The 17,167-nt window shown below is 39.8% G+C and overlaps 1 protein-coding gene across 6 annotated transcripts in view; it reads right to left on the bottom strand.

Annotated features, from left to right (window-relative positions):
* Positions 1-17,167, bottom strand: part of PRDM2 (PR/SET domain 2) — a 122,670-nt gene that overhangs the window by 66,143 nt on the left and 39,360 nt on the right. For 4 of the 6 annotated variants that reach the window (XM_074975545.1, XM_074975544.1, XM_074975546.1 and 1 more), the window contains 4 exons: positions 16,491-16,608; positions 14,177-14,280; positions 6,974-7,126; positions 24-150 (listed from right to left, as the gene is read on the bottom strand). In XM_074975545.1, coding sequence (XP_074831646.1) covers positions 24-150; positions 6,974-7,126; positions 14,177-14,280; positions 16,491-16,608 — 502 coding nt within the window. Of the gene's footprint in view, positions 1-23; positions 151-6,973; positions 7,127-14,176; positions 14,281-16,490; positions 16,609-17,167 lie in introns of those variants that run through there. The other 2 variants (XM_074975547.1, XM_074975549.1) reach the window with 2 other exon arrangements.

Here is a 17,167-nt window from a genome sequence, read left to right as displayed (position 1 = left end):
GAGGAATCCGAGGCAGCTCTTACCTTTCTTCGCCTTCGGAGAGTTCTTCTTGCTCCGGCTGCTGGCTCGCTCTTCCTCAATAGCAGCTGCTATCTCTGGGTTGTCTTCCCCATTGTACCACACTAACAGCTCTTCGCCCGGCTCAATTGGCTGGAAGAATGCAAAGAGACAAATGCGACGCCAATCAGGGGCGGGATTGTTGGTCCACGGCAGAGCAGCAGGCTCCGGGCCAGAGGGCGTGGAGCGCGCTGTGGGGATTACAAACAGCTGTACTCTTGCACTAAGAGCATATTTCCTAACTGACTGCCTAACGAAACAGGAAGAACTCTTTAACCCTTCCCGGCAGGGCCGGGGCGAGCCGGCTGCGCTGCGGCACCGCAGAGCAGGCCCCTCTGCTGGAAGGAGGACCGCACTTGTCACAGGCGCCTGGTTGAAGCCACAGGCGAGGAGCATCCAGGCTGAAAACTTGTTTGGCGCATAAGCCTCTTCGTTACACCTGACGTAGCAAATAGTGAGCGCTAATCCCCGACGATGGGATCAGCTCAGTTTAATAGGGAGGGTGAAAATGCTGCAGTTTGGAACGCGACTTTAAAAGTAGCAGAGGGGCAGCCGGGTTAGGCTGTAGCTGCAAAAACAAGGAGACGTCCTGTGACACCTTATAGACGAACAGAATTGTTTGGAGCCTAAGCTTCCGTGGGCAGAGACCTGCTTTGTCAGATGCAAGATGTTAAAAGATGGCTCTGATTCAACAGGAACGTAGGCTGTAAAATGAGAGAGAGTGTAGGAAACAGAAGATCTTAATTTAAGAAAAGCCTGTTTTACGGTTTTTGTCAGTTTGTGTGTGGGGGGTGGAAAAACGAATAAATTTGTGGTGAATACTTATAAACAAAATCTCTTGATTACAAGATGTGACATGCAGAGCTTAGCATATGTTACTGGCAAGTTTACTGACATAAAACTTAACAATTAAAGAGTACTCATACAATTAATAAAGTTTCAAGTTTTTGTTAAGGGATTATTTTCACTTTATAAATTAGATATTTCAGTAATATTTACTTAAATGCTCAGTAATATGGTATATATTAGATAAATATCACAATACATTAAAATATGTATAACTTTTTTTTAAAAACTTGTATACGTTTTCCTTAAGCTATCAGTGCCGTTGTCTCCAGGTCTGCTAAATTCCAAAGCATACATTTTTTTCAAATTCTCTCAATCAGGAAAGCCAACAGGTTTAAGAGAATACATATGTAAAATTGCAGGGGCCATTATACTTGACTTTAACATACATCAAAGGTAAGGCCAAAACCAAACCAGATTAACCTATATCAATATATGCTAGATTGAAATCAATATAAGCGACTACATTTACACAAATTTACAAATTTAAATTGATTTAAAATGTTTATATTAAAAGCTACAATTATTTAATTAAACATGGTCTAAAATTTTGGTTTTCATTTGCAATTTTGGAGAAATGGTGGAATAAGCGTAGGTTAAAATATTATTTGCACACTGTCAGTTTAGTGGTCCTATGTAGCCAGGAATGAAGGCATGGTACCTGCTCCAATCTAAAAAACTACAAGGGAAGTTGACAACAAAGAGCAATGGTGTTGCATAATGAACATAGCACTTAACTTGTCATTTCCATGACTGGCTTGTTTTGCCATTATAAAATACTGCATTTTAGTGTTTGAATTGCTAAATCAGAGTCTAAATAAAGTCGTCTGAACCAGTCCTTCCAAAATGACATGTGGCTTCCATCAGTCCAAACTGGTGCAATAGAATTTTTCCCATATTAGAAATACTAACTAGAGCAAGAGCACTATTTTGAGAAAATCCATGATCACTTGATTTTGGTGTAGACCAAGCATACAACTATATTTAGAAAACAGGAGGCTAGGATCCGAGAACCTTCATCTGTAACAGTTTACAGTAAAATAATCTAAAATTTATCTAACAACCATACATTCTTTTCATGGCAAAATTATTGTATCTTAAAAGTAATGCATAATTCATTAATAAGCACATGTACATTACAGTAGTGGTGGTATTAGTTCTCATTTTAAAGTACAGATTCATGCAAAGTTTGAAAGTTATATGTAGAACATACGCACACAGAGACCTTTGTAGTTTGTAAGGTCTCCGTAAGTGCTGTAAAAGGACTAAAACACAACATACTTGACCAACAGACAAAAGCAAGGAAATGAAAAGTTAACCAACCAATAGGATCACACATTGCAACCCGAATTCTGGGCACCACCCCCCCCACCAATTTCTTCACCAACACTTCTCTTTACCTACTTGATATTCAGTGTAGTAGTGTCGGAAGGAAACAGTTTGGTAAAGGTATAATTTTAAGTATGGAATCCCTAGTGGGGCAGAGTTAAGGCTGGGATGCACTGACTGTAGTATATCCCCCTTAACCTGTGGTGTTCTCTCCTCTTCGATGAAGGCACTAAATCAGTGGTTTTCAACCTTTTTTTTCCCCCATTTCAAGACCCCTAAAAGATTTCAATTTGACATGTGGACCCCCATGGAGATCTCAGAAATAATCTGCCAAACCCTAGAAGTTGCAGGCAACAAAAGTCAAAACCACTGTACCAGATGAAAACAATAATAATATACATAAGTATAAATTTTAATCCATCTATTGTAAATGTACATATATTTCAAACCAAAGGTACTTATTTATTTTGTGTTTCTTTAACAGTTCTGGATTGCATTATGTGAAGAAAGAGAGAAATAACAGAAGTAATTTTCCGGCATTTGTTTATCTTAACTAATTAGCTTAAGGACAGAATAGTCTCTTACTTTGTGTTTATACAGTACCTAGCAGAGTGGTACCATAATAATAATGAAGCACCTTTCTGGGAGGGAGGTGTTTGTACTTGTGTACAGTATTTACAAATGAAAGTCAAATTCAGTTATTTGGTTCTCATTTGTAGCACTACAAATCAAAGTCCTTAAGCTTACAAACTGTCTTGTACTATATAGGTAAAATTAATTGAACTTGATAGACTGGGATCTTCCATAAACAAATTCATTTCATGTGAAGTTCGTCACACCTTTTTAACAAAGCTGATTTAGAGAATTTCTTCAAATTGAGTTTTCACTGTTCAATGCTATTAGTTAATATTTGAAGAGGAAGTCCTAAATACCATAAACACACTTTTCCAAGAACTTTAACGTGAATTTTAAACCAAACTACCTTTCTTTTAAGTACTTTGATATAGAAACCAATTAACATTTAAATAGTTGGGGTGAACTGCCCCCAGCTACATGTATGCATATATACGAAGGAGCCTACAAAAGGTTCTTTTAGCTTTGCACCACCTTATAAAAAGGATGGCAAGTATTTTGGCTCTCTCATTTTAATATTCAATCCTAAATCTCATTAGACAGTCCCATATGAGCAATTTTGCTGCTAGCTAATACCAGAGAATGGGAAGAAAATGAAAGAGCTACATATAACTCGGAGGCCCTACTCTACCCAACATGCTCAGAAAGACAAGACACTGCTTACCTTGGCCTAGATGTTTTACAACCCATTACAACAATGCTCCAGTATTTTGAAATTAGGTTTTCTGAATCACACATGAACAATCTAAAATAAGGGGGGAAAAAACTTGAAAAAATAAGTGGGAGCAGTAATTTTAACCAGTTATGCAGTATTATTTTGAATGCCAACCAATAAGATAAAATAAAAAAAATCATGTATACACCATCACTTCTTTGTAGGGTAGTTTTTTTTCTCTCCCCCCACTTAAAAAATCTGATTTATTATCACCAATTGTTGTGACAAGGGGCAGGGAGACAAACTGCGTGCCTAGGCTAGCAAAAATCTACATGACACATAAAAGCACATTGTGCAAGACTTCTAAGAGAAGAGTGCAGCACCACTTTAAAACGTTCGTGAAGCCATGCTAACTGCAAGAATACTCCATCTAACACTGAGAATATTTCAACACTCTGAATAAATTAATACAATCACGTTTCAGAGTGATAGGCATGTTAGTCCGTTTCAACAAGAACCAAGAGACTAACAAATTTATTTGGGCATAAGCTTTCATGGACTGGAGACTACTTCATCAGATGCACGAAGATGCTGTAATGCAGTTCGCCAAGTAAACTGCAGCCCATGAAATCTTATGCCCAAATAAATGTTAGTCTTTAAAGTGTTAAGGACTTCTCATTGTTTTGTTTTTTCCACAGATCCAATGGTACCTGCCACTTTATACATGAGGACAAAGTCCACGCTCCAAAGAGCTTGCCGTTTAAATCACGTTACAAAGTATGACATCTGAGCATTGGAGTAAACTTTAAAACAGAAAGAAATGGGAATTAATTTTAAAGAGCATTTTATTAAGGAACATGGAGCTGTATAAAGTCTTATTTTATTCATTTATCACATTACTTTAAAAATGGTTTAGCACCACAATAAGGGTGAACTGTGCCAAAGTAATCAGGGAACATGCAGAAGGACGTAAATTCTGGCACACTAAACTGAACTATGTGAAAAAGAAGCTTTGCATTCAAGAAGATAGATGAGTAACTACTTTTCTAATTAATATGTTACTTTCTACTTTAATAATACAGCTTTTGTGTGATTTCTCAGAGAGCTGTGAAATAACTAATACAACAGAAAAGGTGATTTTGTATCTGTATTTTAAATAATTTAATGCCATTATATATGTCTCCCAGGATCCAAAACACTGAGGGGCAACCTCGGCTAGTGAGTGGGCTGCATGAGTGATCCTTCTTCATTTCTTTGGGCTGCAAGAGTGTCTTAATCAAGACAATTTCCCAGGACAGGGTAGGGTTGTTTCACTGTTTGCATAACTAAACCTTGCAGAGCATGCCAACTGAACCAGAGCAGCACTTCAACTGGATGCTGAGAGGACAGCTCTCACAATGTTGTGTGCCACCAACATACACCTCACTTCACATGCCCTTGCTTTAAGTGTGGTCACTTTTATAATACTGGTAAGAAAAAAACCTACACAAACAAAAGCCAGCAGAATCCAGCAACCGTGTGCATGGCCAACAGTAAACAAAATGTTTCATGGACCACACATAGAACTCCAATGGGCCGCAAGCTTCCCGCCACTGCTCCAAAAGGTTTGAAATGCTTTTCTGTATGCTACTATATTTTTAATATATCTTTGGGAATCTGGCTCTTATAATTGTGCAAGCTAATTACCACTGACTTAATTATTTTGGGTAACTAAATATTCTATAAAATACTAGATCCGGTAATATTGTGGATCAGACAAGCTTCATCACTGCCTATTTTTACTTACTTTTACTGTGACTTTAGAAACGTACAGATTACTAAACAAAACATAAGATGGATTCAAATACATTGAAATCTGTGCTAAGTGATTCTCCAAACTCTAATGTAAACTAGGAAACTGACCCAATGTTGTCATTTATAACACTCCTAAAACTGCTTATCTTCTAGTATAAACTGAGATTAGGAAGACTGGGGTTTGTCCCTTCTCCTACTTCTCAAGTGGATATAGGAACAGGATGAACAAAAGCTATTGAAACAAATGCAATCAGATGCAACTGCACATCAGCATAGCTGGCAAAGTAGGTTTACTTTTTATCTGTTGATAGGGGATGGAGCAGAGTAAACTGAACCCTATATCATAATTTGTGCTATTCCATTTATTGGACTGTCCTAAAAGCAAACATACACCAAGATTTAAAACTTGCATAAAGTGCACCTTTGCTGAAATATTGCTTTGAGGATGGAGAACTGCCATGTTGTCAGTGATCTTTCTGCAAAATATTTTCTCCCCTCCATGAACATCTCTTGTGCAGCAAAGTTGCAAGAATGCAACACAAAAACAAGTTTTCCAAATCTGGGCAAATCCAAAGGTTCCAAGACCAGAAAAGACCGTTGTGATCATCTGTGTAACACAGACCACAGAACCCCCTAAAAATAATTCCTAGAGGATAACCTCTACCAGAAAAAATAAAATAAAATAAAGCAGTCTTAATCTAAAAATTATCAGGTGATGGAAAACCCACCCTGACCCTTGATAAATTGTTCCAATGGTTAATTATTTTCACTGTCACAGGTTAAAGTGCTGTTTTCTTTTCCAAAAAACCTCCCATATTTGGCAAGGTTGATCCAAAAGTTTAGAGCTAGGAAAATGCAATACACATTGTAATTCGTCTTGTGGATCTTCCAGCCAGACTTCCAAACTAACCATAGCACACAGACAGGGTACAATAGCTCAGGCCCCACAGAATTTTCCTCTGTTTGGAGCAGTGCTATTAATGCTTATCACTCGTAGGTTAATCTTTCGCTTATATCAGGGAAATAAAAAGCATCTCATGAAAGAGTAGTTACAGTATTTTCAACTGCTTTGAAGTATATGTAAGCCATAAGGGTTCTGGGTTTTTAAAGCTGGGAATATGAAAATTATCAAAGGTTATGCATTATTAAATAAAAGAGTAAAAATTTTTTGACAAAAATATTCTGTATAAAAACAGCCATGAACACCCTACCTACTACATCTTTTTAAATGACAAAAAGACTAACAGGTGCTATGGATTTCTTGTTACTGTCTGAAACTCCATCTCAGGCTCACAGCTTATGCTGAGAAATGAGTTGTGCGCCTTGGGCATCCCTCACCCCTGAGAAAGGTGGGCTTATCACTAGCAGTCACTTGGTATAGTTCCACATTGACAGTTTTGTTATACCAAGCCATTGACAAGCCCAAATACAAAACACAGTGTTTTTGTATATATATCTCAGTTTGTACTAGTGGCTTGCAATTTTATTTACAGAGAAAAGACACTTTGGACTGATAGAACATTTCAAGTACATTTTCTCACAGTTCAAGCCCATGATTTCCAAGATGAGAAGTACAAAAATAAAAACAGATTCTTTAATGAAGAGGGAGAGATGGATACCAGACAGTAATGACTGAGATGTCACAAATGGATAGAGTACCTTTAAGGTTTTGTAGTAAATGGTCCTATTGATCTCCAAAGGGAAAAGATTTTGCTCCTTTCCTGAAAGAGCCCAGTTCACATATCGCAGCCAATTTCCCTTCCTTGGATCAGTGGCATCAACACACATCCACCCCAAGTTTGGGTAATATACCTTAGAAATAAAGAAGAGTGAGTTACTCATGGCAAGTAAAGGGACAATTGCATTCGCTTTAAAATACAGATGCTTAAATGCACAGAAACACGTTCAATAATTTAAGACAGAACAGCATTTCTTGCATATAAAGACATATGAGAATGGCACAAAGTAAATATTTTACTGAAATTTGTTAAACAAGATAAGCACCCCCTCCCATCTCTTTTAGCTTGTGAAAAATCTTCAGATACTTTCCCGCAGTATGTATAGAATCTACCTGATTTCTGAGCAACAGGGAGAGGAGGTGGATCTCAAATGTTATTAAACAACATCAACCTGAGACACAAAGAATGACATTTTGGCCCCAATAAAATCAATACAAGCCTTTCATTGACTTCAAAGCTAGGAATTCACTCTCAAGTCATTCAAAGCTATTGGCTAGAGAAAGAAAGATCAGGAAGCATTATAAACTTGCAAGTCCTCTCAAATGTCCACAAAAGCTCACCACCTAATAAATAAGATTGTTAGTCTTGAAGGTGCCACAGGACTGCTTTGTTTGTTTTATTCACCTCCAGTAGCAGTGCTTGGGGCACTTCTGATACAGAATGAATAACCGATTGAGTTGACATATCTTCCACTTCATTTTTCACTGGCAAGTAAATGGTCACATATAGCACTTAACTCTCTATGACCACATCAACATTACAGCAATCTTTCAAAAAAAAGTTCTTCAGGAAGAGGTCTTCCAAAAAACTTATTTCAAGAGTGTGTCCACACACAGAACACTCCTTTGATAAAGAGTGTACATACAGCCCCTGCACTTCTGAAAGAACAGGCCAGGATCAAAAAATCTGGTGCCACGAAGGACTGCTTTTCTGAAAACAGGGCCAGTGGAATGTCTATATAAGCTTTTTTTTTTTTTTTTGTATCAAAGAAGCTTTCGAAAGGAGGTGCTTTTCCTGATTCAGGAGCAGAAACAGCTTCTGGAAGAAGAGCCACATTCTTTTGATTTCAGATCGAAAGAGCACATTTAAGTGGAGATACTTAAGAACAGGTTAGATAAATGTCTATCAGAGATGGTCTAGACAGTACTTGGTCCTGCCATGAGGGCAGGGGTCTGGACTCGATGACCTCTCAAGGTCCCTTCCAGTCCTAGCATTCTATGATTCTATGAAAAAGGGCCTGATTTTCTGAAAAGAACTTGCTAGTGTACATGTAGCCTAAGTGAATGTGCCAACAGCTGAGTTGCTAGAATCCCTCTGTATTTTAAAGTGTCTATCCATCCATGCATCCATTTGTTCAAGAATTCCTCAACAACCATAAGAGCTAAGACCACTAAATTTGGTATGCAGCTTCCTCTTATTCTAACTTGAAAGCAAGGTTAGGGTTTGGTTGTGCCACGAAAATGGGAAGTGCCTGGAATGGGTTTGTTTTCCAGAATGTGGAAAGGAAGAGGGCACAGAGAGGAGGGCCACTATACTGCAGAGTGGCCACTGAGGCAGCTGAAACCCAAAACTAACTCAGGGACCCATCCATGCAACAAACCTCGTTGCCAGCTCTGCCCACATATCTACACCAGCAACACCATTACAGGACCTAACCAGATCAGCCACACCATCGTGGGTTCATTCAGCTGCACATCTACCAATATAATTTATGCCATCATGTGCCAGCAATGCCCCCTGCTATATACATCGGACAAACTGGACAGTCTCTACGTAACAGAATAAACGCACACAAATCAGATATCAGAAATGGCAATATACAAAAACCCATAGGAGAGCACTTCAATCTCCCAGGCCACACGGTAGCAGACTTAAAAGTAGCTATCCTACAGCAAAGAAATTTCAGGACCAGACTCCAAAGAGAAATTTCTGAGCTACAATTCATCTGCAAATTCGACGCCCTCAGCTCTGGCTTAAACAAAGACTGCGAATGGCTGGCTAAATACAGAAGCAGCTTCCCCTCCCTTGGTGTTCACACCTCCAGGTCAACTGCTGGTAGTAAGCCTCACCCTTGCTGACTGAGCTAACCTTGTTATCCCCACCCTTGCTCTGGCTTATTTATACCTGGCCCTGCAGATTTCCAAGACCAGCACCTGATGAAGTGAGTCTGTGCTCACGAAAGCTCATGCTCACAATTCTTCTGTTAGCCTATAAGGTGCCACAGGACCCTTCGTTGCTATAGCATGTCTAGTGTGTTACTATCACTGTGACCCATCAATCCTCCATGATTGTCTGTTTCTAGCACCCACTTGTTCTGCAGTCTAAACAATTTATAAATTCTTTCGGGCGGTATAATGAACTGTCTCTTTCCCATTCCCTGTACAGCAGTCTTAAATCTGACTTTGTACCAAAATTAAACTCAGATTTTAATGGTTATGAACCACTTGAAAAATGAGCAAATTAATGTGACCCGTAAAATAAATGTGAAGGGCCTCTCTGATAATTTCCCACCACTAAGTTTCATAAAGAAGGATACGTATTTGCGTGTTAGCTTGAGGTTCCAGGAAAGATTACAGATTTCCATGTGGTATTTTAATACTTTGTACATCACCAAATAAAATAAATTTAAAAACACTACTAAACTAAAAACAAACACACAAAAACTACAACTTTTCAGAGCCTAGATTTGCTTTTAGTATGGATTTCTAATGTTTCTTGTTTAAAAAAATGTTGGCATTACTACTGAGAGGTTACAGCTGCATATTGTGCTTAAACTGCTGTTTCTTCTATCAAGTTTATCCAGCAGTCTTACTCCACCATGGTGTATTTTTAATGCTTCCCATGAACCTGCCCACATTTCTCATTCATCATATTACTTCCAACCACAGGCATTCACTCATAGATACCCTAGGAGTGGAACCCACATGGGGAAAAGTTAGTGGCTTCTCAGCACCATCCAGTTATCAGTTTCCTCCTTACCCAACCCCAGCTCCCTCCCTCCAACACCTCTTGCCAGCTCCACTCACCAGTTCCTCCTTCTCCCTCTGCAAATAACAGCTGTTTTGCAGTATGCAGGGCACTCTAGGAGCAAGGGGGAGGAGGCAGCATATGTCAGGATCCAGGGAGGAGGAAGGCAAGAGGCAAGGCAGGGGCTTGAGGGAGGGGTGGAACAGAGGCAGGGCAGAGCAGGGGTTTGGAAGATACAGGGGCTTGAGACAAGAGATGGAAGGGACTGGGGCCAAGACAATGGGAGTCTTGCCCTAGAGGGGAAGTCCGAGCCTATGCTTCCTATTACCTACTAATACGTCTATTACAAGTGTCTAAATTGTCATCTTCATGAAGACAGAGAGATTTGAAGTGAACATAGCTTATACTCAGATTTACCCCAAACTGTGCTGCAAACAAGCACAAAAACATGCTTCCTCAATATTCTACACAGTTACATTTTGCTTCAGAATGAAAGATGTTTTAAAATTTGGCGCACACTATATTCCTGAAAGTACTAGAAGGTTCGTTACATGGAGACAGCCACACACATTTGAGGTCTGTGCTTTAAAATTACACGAATTATAGTGGTCAAATTCATTTTTGTGTAACCTTAAAAATTATTGCCTTATTGTGAAGGCCAAAACTAACAGAATGAAAACATGAAATCCCTAGATAAATTGATGGAGGGTAGGTACAAGATGCTTAGGCACATAACCCCATACTTTGGATCTCTCTTAGCCTCTGAATGCCAGACTGTAGGACTGCACAACTGGGGATGGAACACTCAGTTACCAGGCTCTGTTCAGTCTCGCTAAAATAGCTGGCATTAGGTATTACTAGAAGGCAGGATACTGGGCTAAAGGGACCATTGATCAGACCTGTATCTCCAATTATATCATATTATATTGTAAAAATAGCTTGCAACAGGGCATTACATATTCTTATGAGACTATGCTTATGAATGACATAACTGGATTATGCTTTATACTAGATAATTCATGTGAAACTTCACTGGAAAATATAAATAAATATGCACGTCATCCCTGCATTTTAAGCTAGAAATAGGAAGTATACACCTGTGTTATTAATGTGGTTATGCTAAGTGAAGTCTACTATTAGCAATATTCAAGGAACTTAATGGCTTGGTACTCAAAACAATGATCTGTGAATAGACTTGTTTTTCCTGTAAGCTTTGGATGAAGTGCCTTCATGGGTCTTACGAAGACATGTGGTCATGTCACCTGATGCTGGGATTCATTTTGGATAATGTATTTTTCCACAAAAGCAGCAGAAAAGTTTAGACTGCACACACACAATTTTCAGCTTTTGCAAAACCTATTTAAGCATGGTGAGTGAGGTAATCTACGTTGTCAGTTCTCCCCACTCAAGTTGACTGCTGGAAACAACTAAGCCTAAACTGGGGGAAGGAACTGGACTCAGGCTGGAAGGATAACTAGTCTGTAAAGAGTATTAGAACAACACGTAACTAGTTTCTTTAGTGTATTAAGCTTAAGCTTGCATTTTGCTTTATTTTGCCTAGTAAACTACTTTGTTCAATGTGCTAGCTCTACTGACCACTTAAATCCTGTCTTTTATATTTAATAAAATCACTCGTTTATTAATAAATCCAATGTAAATAATTGTTACCTGGGGGCATGGAGTCTGTGCATCTCTCTCTTTAAATTGAGAAATAGGGTGAATTTCACCCTCATACACAATATAACTTTGTATACAGTGTACGATGGCTTTATCTAGGGTTCAGCTCCCAAAGGGGGCGTATGCTTGAATGCTGGGAAAATGTCTCACACTGTACTGCTTGCAGTACGTGTCCACAGCCTTGGGAATGGGTCTCTGTCCCTGTGCTGACACAAACTGGACTCAACAAGACAGGATTAAAGATGCCTATGCTGACAGGAAAGCAAGCTCAGTGGGGTCTCAGCACATCAAGTAACATCCCAAGAGGGTCCTGACCCATCACAAAGGTACTGAGACTAATGTCTGTAAAGCATTCTGTGATGTTTTTATCTTCCGTAACACAGCATTTTTACACCAATATAATTTATCATCAAAGAAACAGAGATACAGTTTAAACATATTGAATCCAGTACAGAACACCACTGGTCATCACCTACAGCCCCCAACTCAAACCACTGCAACCAATTATTAAAGACCTACAACCTATCCTTTATCAGGCTGCCACACTCCAGAAGGCCCTAGGTGACATGCCTGTTCTCTCCTACAGACAACCTCCCAACCTTATGAGGATCCTCACAAACAGCCAGTCTATATCCCAGGAATACCAGTCCTGGAACCTTTCCTCGCAACAAAGCCCGCTGCCAGCTTTGTCCACATATCTTCTCTGGAAATACCATCACTGGACCTAACCAGGTTATTCACAGAATCACGGGCACTTTCTCATGCTTCTCTACTAACATCATATATGCCACTATGCCAACAATGCCCAGATGCTTTGTATATTGGACAGAATTCTAACTCCCTAGGACAAACGGTTAATGGGCATAACAGACATCAAAACACTCCAGATCCACAAACCAGTTAGTCAACATTTTAATGGAATGGGCCATTTTGTTAATGACTTAAGAGTATGCACGTTACTGAAAAAAGAAGATTTTCGCACCGCTATTCAAAAGGAAACAGCTGAGCTGTCTTTTATATTCAAATTCAGCACATTAACACGTGGTTTGAACCGGGACGGGAACATTCTGAGTCACTACAGGGGCTTGTCTGCATACTTGGCTTAACCAAATTCTTGACCTTCCCCCCCCTGCATCCCTCCACTCTCTGATTTGCTCACCTTGATCCTTATTTTCTGATTTGTCCTCCTTGATTACTGTTTTTGGTTCTCTGCCTTAAATATTGAGTCTGTTCTGGTATGGCTATGGTCTGAAGAAGTGGGTCTGTCCCACGAAAGCTCACCTAATAAATTATTTTGCTAGTCTTTAAAGTGCTACTTGACTGCTTTTTGTTTTGATATTGAATCCAGGTATTCTGATTTTTACAAGACTGGAGTATTTTGTGATATCTTTTTTCAGGTGGTGAGACTATGCTTAATTTCACCATTTATATTTGACCAAATAACCCCAGATCTTTAATACTATAACAACAGATTACATATTTACAAATATAAGTATAAATGGCACAGAAAAAAAAATCATTGCTGTATCCTGTTTTTAGTTGTGTATGCTGTAGCTACTTGGAAAAAAGTGTTACATATATGACATAAAATGTACATTTTAAAAATACTCATTTGTCAAAAATTTTAAGAGGCACTTGTAGTTATACTATTTAATTTACAGAGACAAATACTTCCACATTTTTATGCGTGGCTATCATTTCAAATTAAGTGCTTTGATAAATGTCAAAATGGTTTTCTTTGCAGTCACAAGACCTTGTTTACACTGGCAATTTCTGAAAGCTCTCCCACCACAGTGTCTCCAAAAACCACAGCAATGTTGGGAGCACTGGTTTTACTGATCTAGATCTGTTCTGAACAAAGCTAGATAAGGTGATGGGGAACATTGCTCAAGTGCTCACACTTCTACCACCATCAGTGGATCTATACAGATGGTACTTTAGTAGTTGAGTTTTCCTGAAAATCAGGAAAACTCAGCTGAAGATGCAGCCTTATCATATGTGTTGTACATGGTCAGAGAGAAATCACGTGAGGTGCCAAACTTCTCCTGAGAGATGCCAGGTTCCTTTCAATTCCACTGACGTAGGAGTTGAGGCTACTCAATTTTCACCAGGAAGTGCGGGACCTGACAGGATAAAGCCAACTGGACCCCAAGCCTGATCAACAACAGACCATTTTGCAGGAAGCTAGGGACAGTAGCAGTGTTTAACATACTTCAAAAGCATGTACTTTACAAAGCATGTACTTAATATTTTATCAAAGACAATAGCAGAGTTTTAGGTATGTAATTCCAAACAACTGCTCATTCTGATCTGGAGTTTCATATAAACATATTTTCCAGAAAGAAAATAGTTCTGATTTAAATAATTATACACAGTGATCAATAGCTACATAAATATCTAAAACATCTGAAAAAAAATAAGTGTCAAATACAGAATAATCACTTAGCTGGTAAAAGAAGTGGCCAGCTATAGTACTTACCTCCCACATGTATACATTGCTCTTCACCTGAGATCTTTTTTTCTTGTCACCAACAAATGGTCCAAATTTTTTGCCTTTTAATATTGACTTTGTTGCCCAGACACCTGGAGAATTAAATCACTTACTGTAATTAATCCACTTTATTTCTGGCATCCGTTTCTTAAGCACTTCAAAATTTTATAAACACGTGCCAACTAAACAGATCATTTGTAACAGAGGTGGGGAACCTCTCTCAGCTCAGGGGCTACTGATCCATAGACAAATCATTAGGGGACCACAGAAGTGGGAAGCAAAACAAAACAAAACCAAAAAAACCCACACATCACACTGATGGAGTCCCCAACTGTAGGAGGGCTAGGGGTCTTGCAGGAGCAGGCTGTGAACTGGGAGTCTTGATGGGAGGGAGGGTGCAGGAGTGGGCTGGGAGTGAGTGATCTGTGTTGGAGTGGGTGTGGTGCTATGTGAGAGGAGGATGCAAGAGGGGATGGAGTATGGGGTCTGAAAGGGTGGTGGCAGGAGTAGATTGTAGGTGGAGGTTGGGGCGGGAGGGGGATACAGTAGGGTATGAGGTGCAGGGTCCACAAGAGAGGGGTCAGGTTGGGGAATCTGGGCTGGAAGGGGGTGTAAGACAGGGGTGTGGGGTCTAGGTAGGTAGGGGTGGAGGGTATGGGATGTGGGGTCTGGGAAGGAGAGGGTCAGAGTGAGGATGAGGGGTCTGGGAGGGAAGGGGTTCAGGGGCTGTCTGGGTGTGTTGAGTCTGGACAACAAGGGTGCACTTACTTTTGCTGTACCTCCTGACGCACATGCTCTGCACCCCCTCCCTCCTGCTCCAGGCACTGCCCTCTGCCAATTATGGCCAAATCAGAGCAAAAGTAGGAAGCCTCTAGGCAGACTGCTGCTGTTCCTCCCAGCTGGGAGAACAGCAGCAGAGCCCAGAGCCACTTCCTCCCCGCTGGCCCTGGCAGAGTCTGCAGTCTGGATGCAGACAATGGGACTTGCCAGGTACAGCCCGCAAGGCTCAGTGCTCCCCACCCTCTACTCCTCCCCAGGCTGGACTCCATGAAAGGCAGCCCCAAGCCTCAGGCTCCAGATCCAAACAGGACACAATCCAGATCCAGACCATGGGCTAAGGGTTCCCCACCCCTAAATTAACAATATTCAGAGAACACAAAAGAAAGAAGATCTGGTGAATAAAAGGAACAGCAAACAAATTGCAGGGCAGGTTCCTTACTTACATATGAGAACAAAGTTTGTGCCCCACCAGAGTTCAACTCTGGAGACTACTAGCTAGAATGTCCTAACTAATCAACTGTTGGGGTGGCGAAGAGGAAGAGGGTTGGTCTTATGAAAGAAATGTGGTGATATACTGACTCCCCACTCCAACTTGTTATCATAGCTCTCTCTCACTAAAGCATTCGACTAAGGCTATGTCTAAACTAGACATAGCAGTTGACCGCTGATAATGCAATTATAGCTACACCAACTGTGTCGCTAAAACTGACTTATCAGTGGTCAACTGCAATGGCTATCTACACAGAAAAAGGTCGACAGGAGCTAGATCTCATTTACATGTTCAGCAATGTATTTCTGTGTCTCACATTAGAAAACCAAAGAGTCTTCACAATTGATTCTAATATTTTTCTATTAGCAGGTTATTCTAAAGGTCCTCTAGTATTTTACAGATCAACAGGCTTTTTATCAGTCCAAACTATTATTTATACTGGCATTGCACTTCATAGCCTCTATCAGGATCAGGGTCCTATTGAAAGGCATTGGTCGTGATCCACACAGCTTACAATATAATTGTAATCTTTAGTTTCCAATTACATTTCAAATTCTATCTCAACCTACTCGCTTACTTCACAAAATTACCTATCCCACAGAATAAGCTCCATCAAAGCTCAATGAAAACTTCAACTCTTTGAAAGGCATTAGGACAACTATATTGTGAAGTATTTCTGCTACCAAATTTATCCTCTCCCAAAGCACATATCCATAGTACTCTAACAGCTGCTGAATATCCAGGAGACTGCATTTTTATGCCATATTAGGGAAAATATTTAGGGCAAGGAAGCCAATCTTGTGTGGTATTTTTCAGGTCTCCAGTGAAACCCCCCATTGCAGGCTGAAATCCAAGACCTGTGATGATGATTATTAGAGAGCAAGATGAAGTTTAGATGGAAATAACAATAAGAAGGCTGCACAGAACTACCAGCAAGAAACTGGTACTTTAATGCATCACTTTCCATAGCCACCCGTGTGTCATGTTTTTATCTAATTTCTTCATTATCCTTTTCTCAGTTACAGCACCTACCAAGCCGTGTCTTGTCAACAGCAGATGGGAAAAGCCTCACTTCCTCAGGTAGCCCTTTAAGCACATGTTCAGGTACATCAGCCAAGGTCTCAGCTGCTCCTGTAGATTCGGATGTGTTCTACAAAAGTCAAAAAACACAAGGGCCATGACCATGATGAAAGAAAAATATTTTAGCAGAACAGATGATGAACCAATCCAAGCTACAAAAACTGGTGATAAAATGAAAGTGAAATTTTAATTTGGCATTTCAACTAGGGACTCAACATTGCCAGCATCTTCCACATAAAGGCAATACAGGTTGTTTGCTACGCCCACCATGCTTGTTTATACTTTTGCAGAGGAGTTCTAAAATCATGTTGTAGATCTCCTACCTGTAGTAGAAATGTGCACAATTGTTTCCTTGTCAATCTTTTTTGCTATTTTATGCTCATGTTTGATACAAGTTGATGCATGTGTTTTGTCTATGGTCGATATCTGGCAAGCAAATATAACTTAGCAAATTAACAAGCAATCCTGCAGCACCTTAGGGACTAATAAATTCATTAGGTCATGAGTTTTTGTGGGTAAGATCCACTTCTTCAGATGACTGGAGAAGTAACCTAAGTTTGTTTATATCCTACCTGTCATTTGCCACTTACTTCAACCTTGTGTTCTATTTAAAATTAAGAATCTCCATC

Source organism: Carettochelys insculpta, chromosome 23, assembly GCF_033958435.1.
Source record: "Carettochelys insculpta isolate YL-2023 chromosome 23, ASM3395843v1, whole genome shotgun sequence".
Taxonomy (NCBI): domain Eukaryota; kingdom Metazoa; phylum Chordata; order Testudines; family Carettochelyidae; genus Carettochelys; species Carettochelys insculpta.
This window is presented reverse-complemented; position numbering and strand designations above follow the sequence as displayed.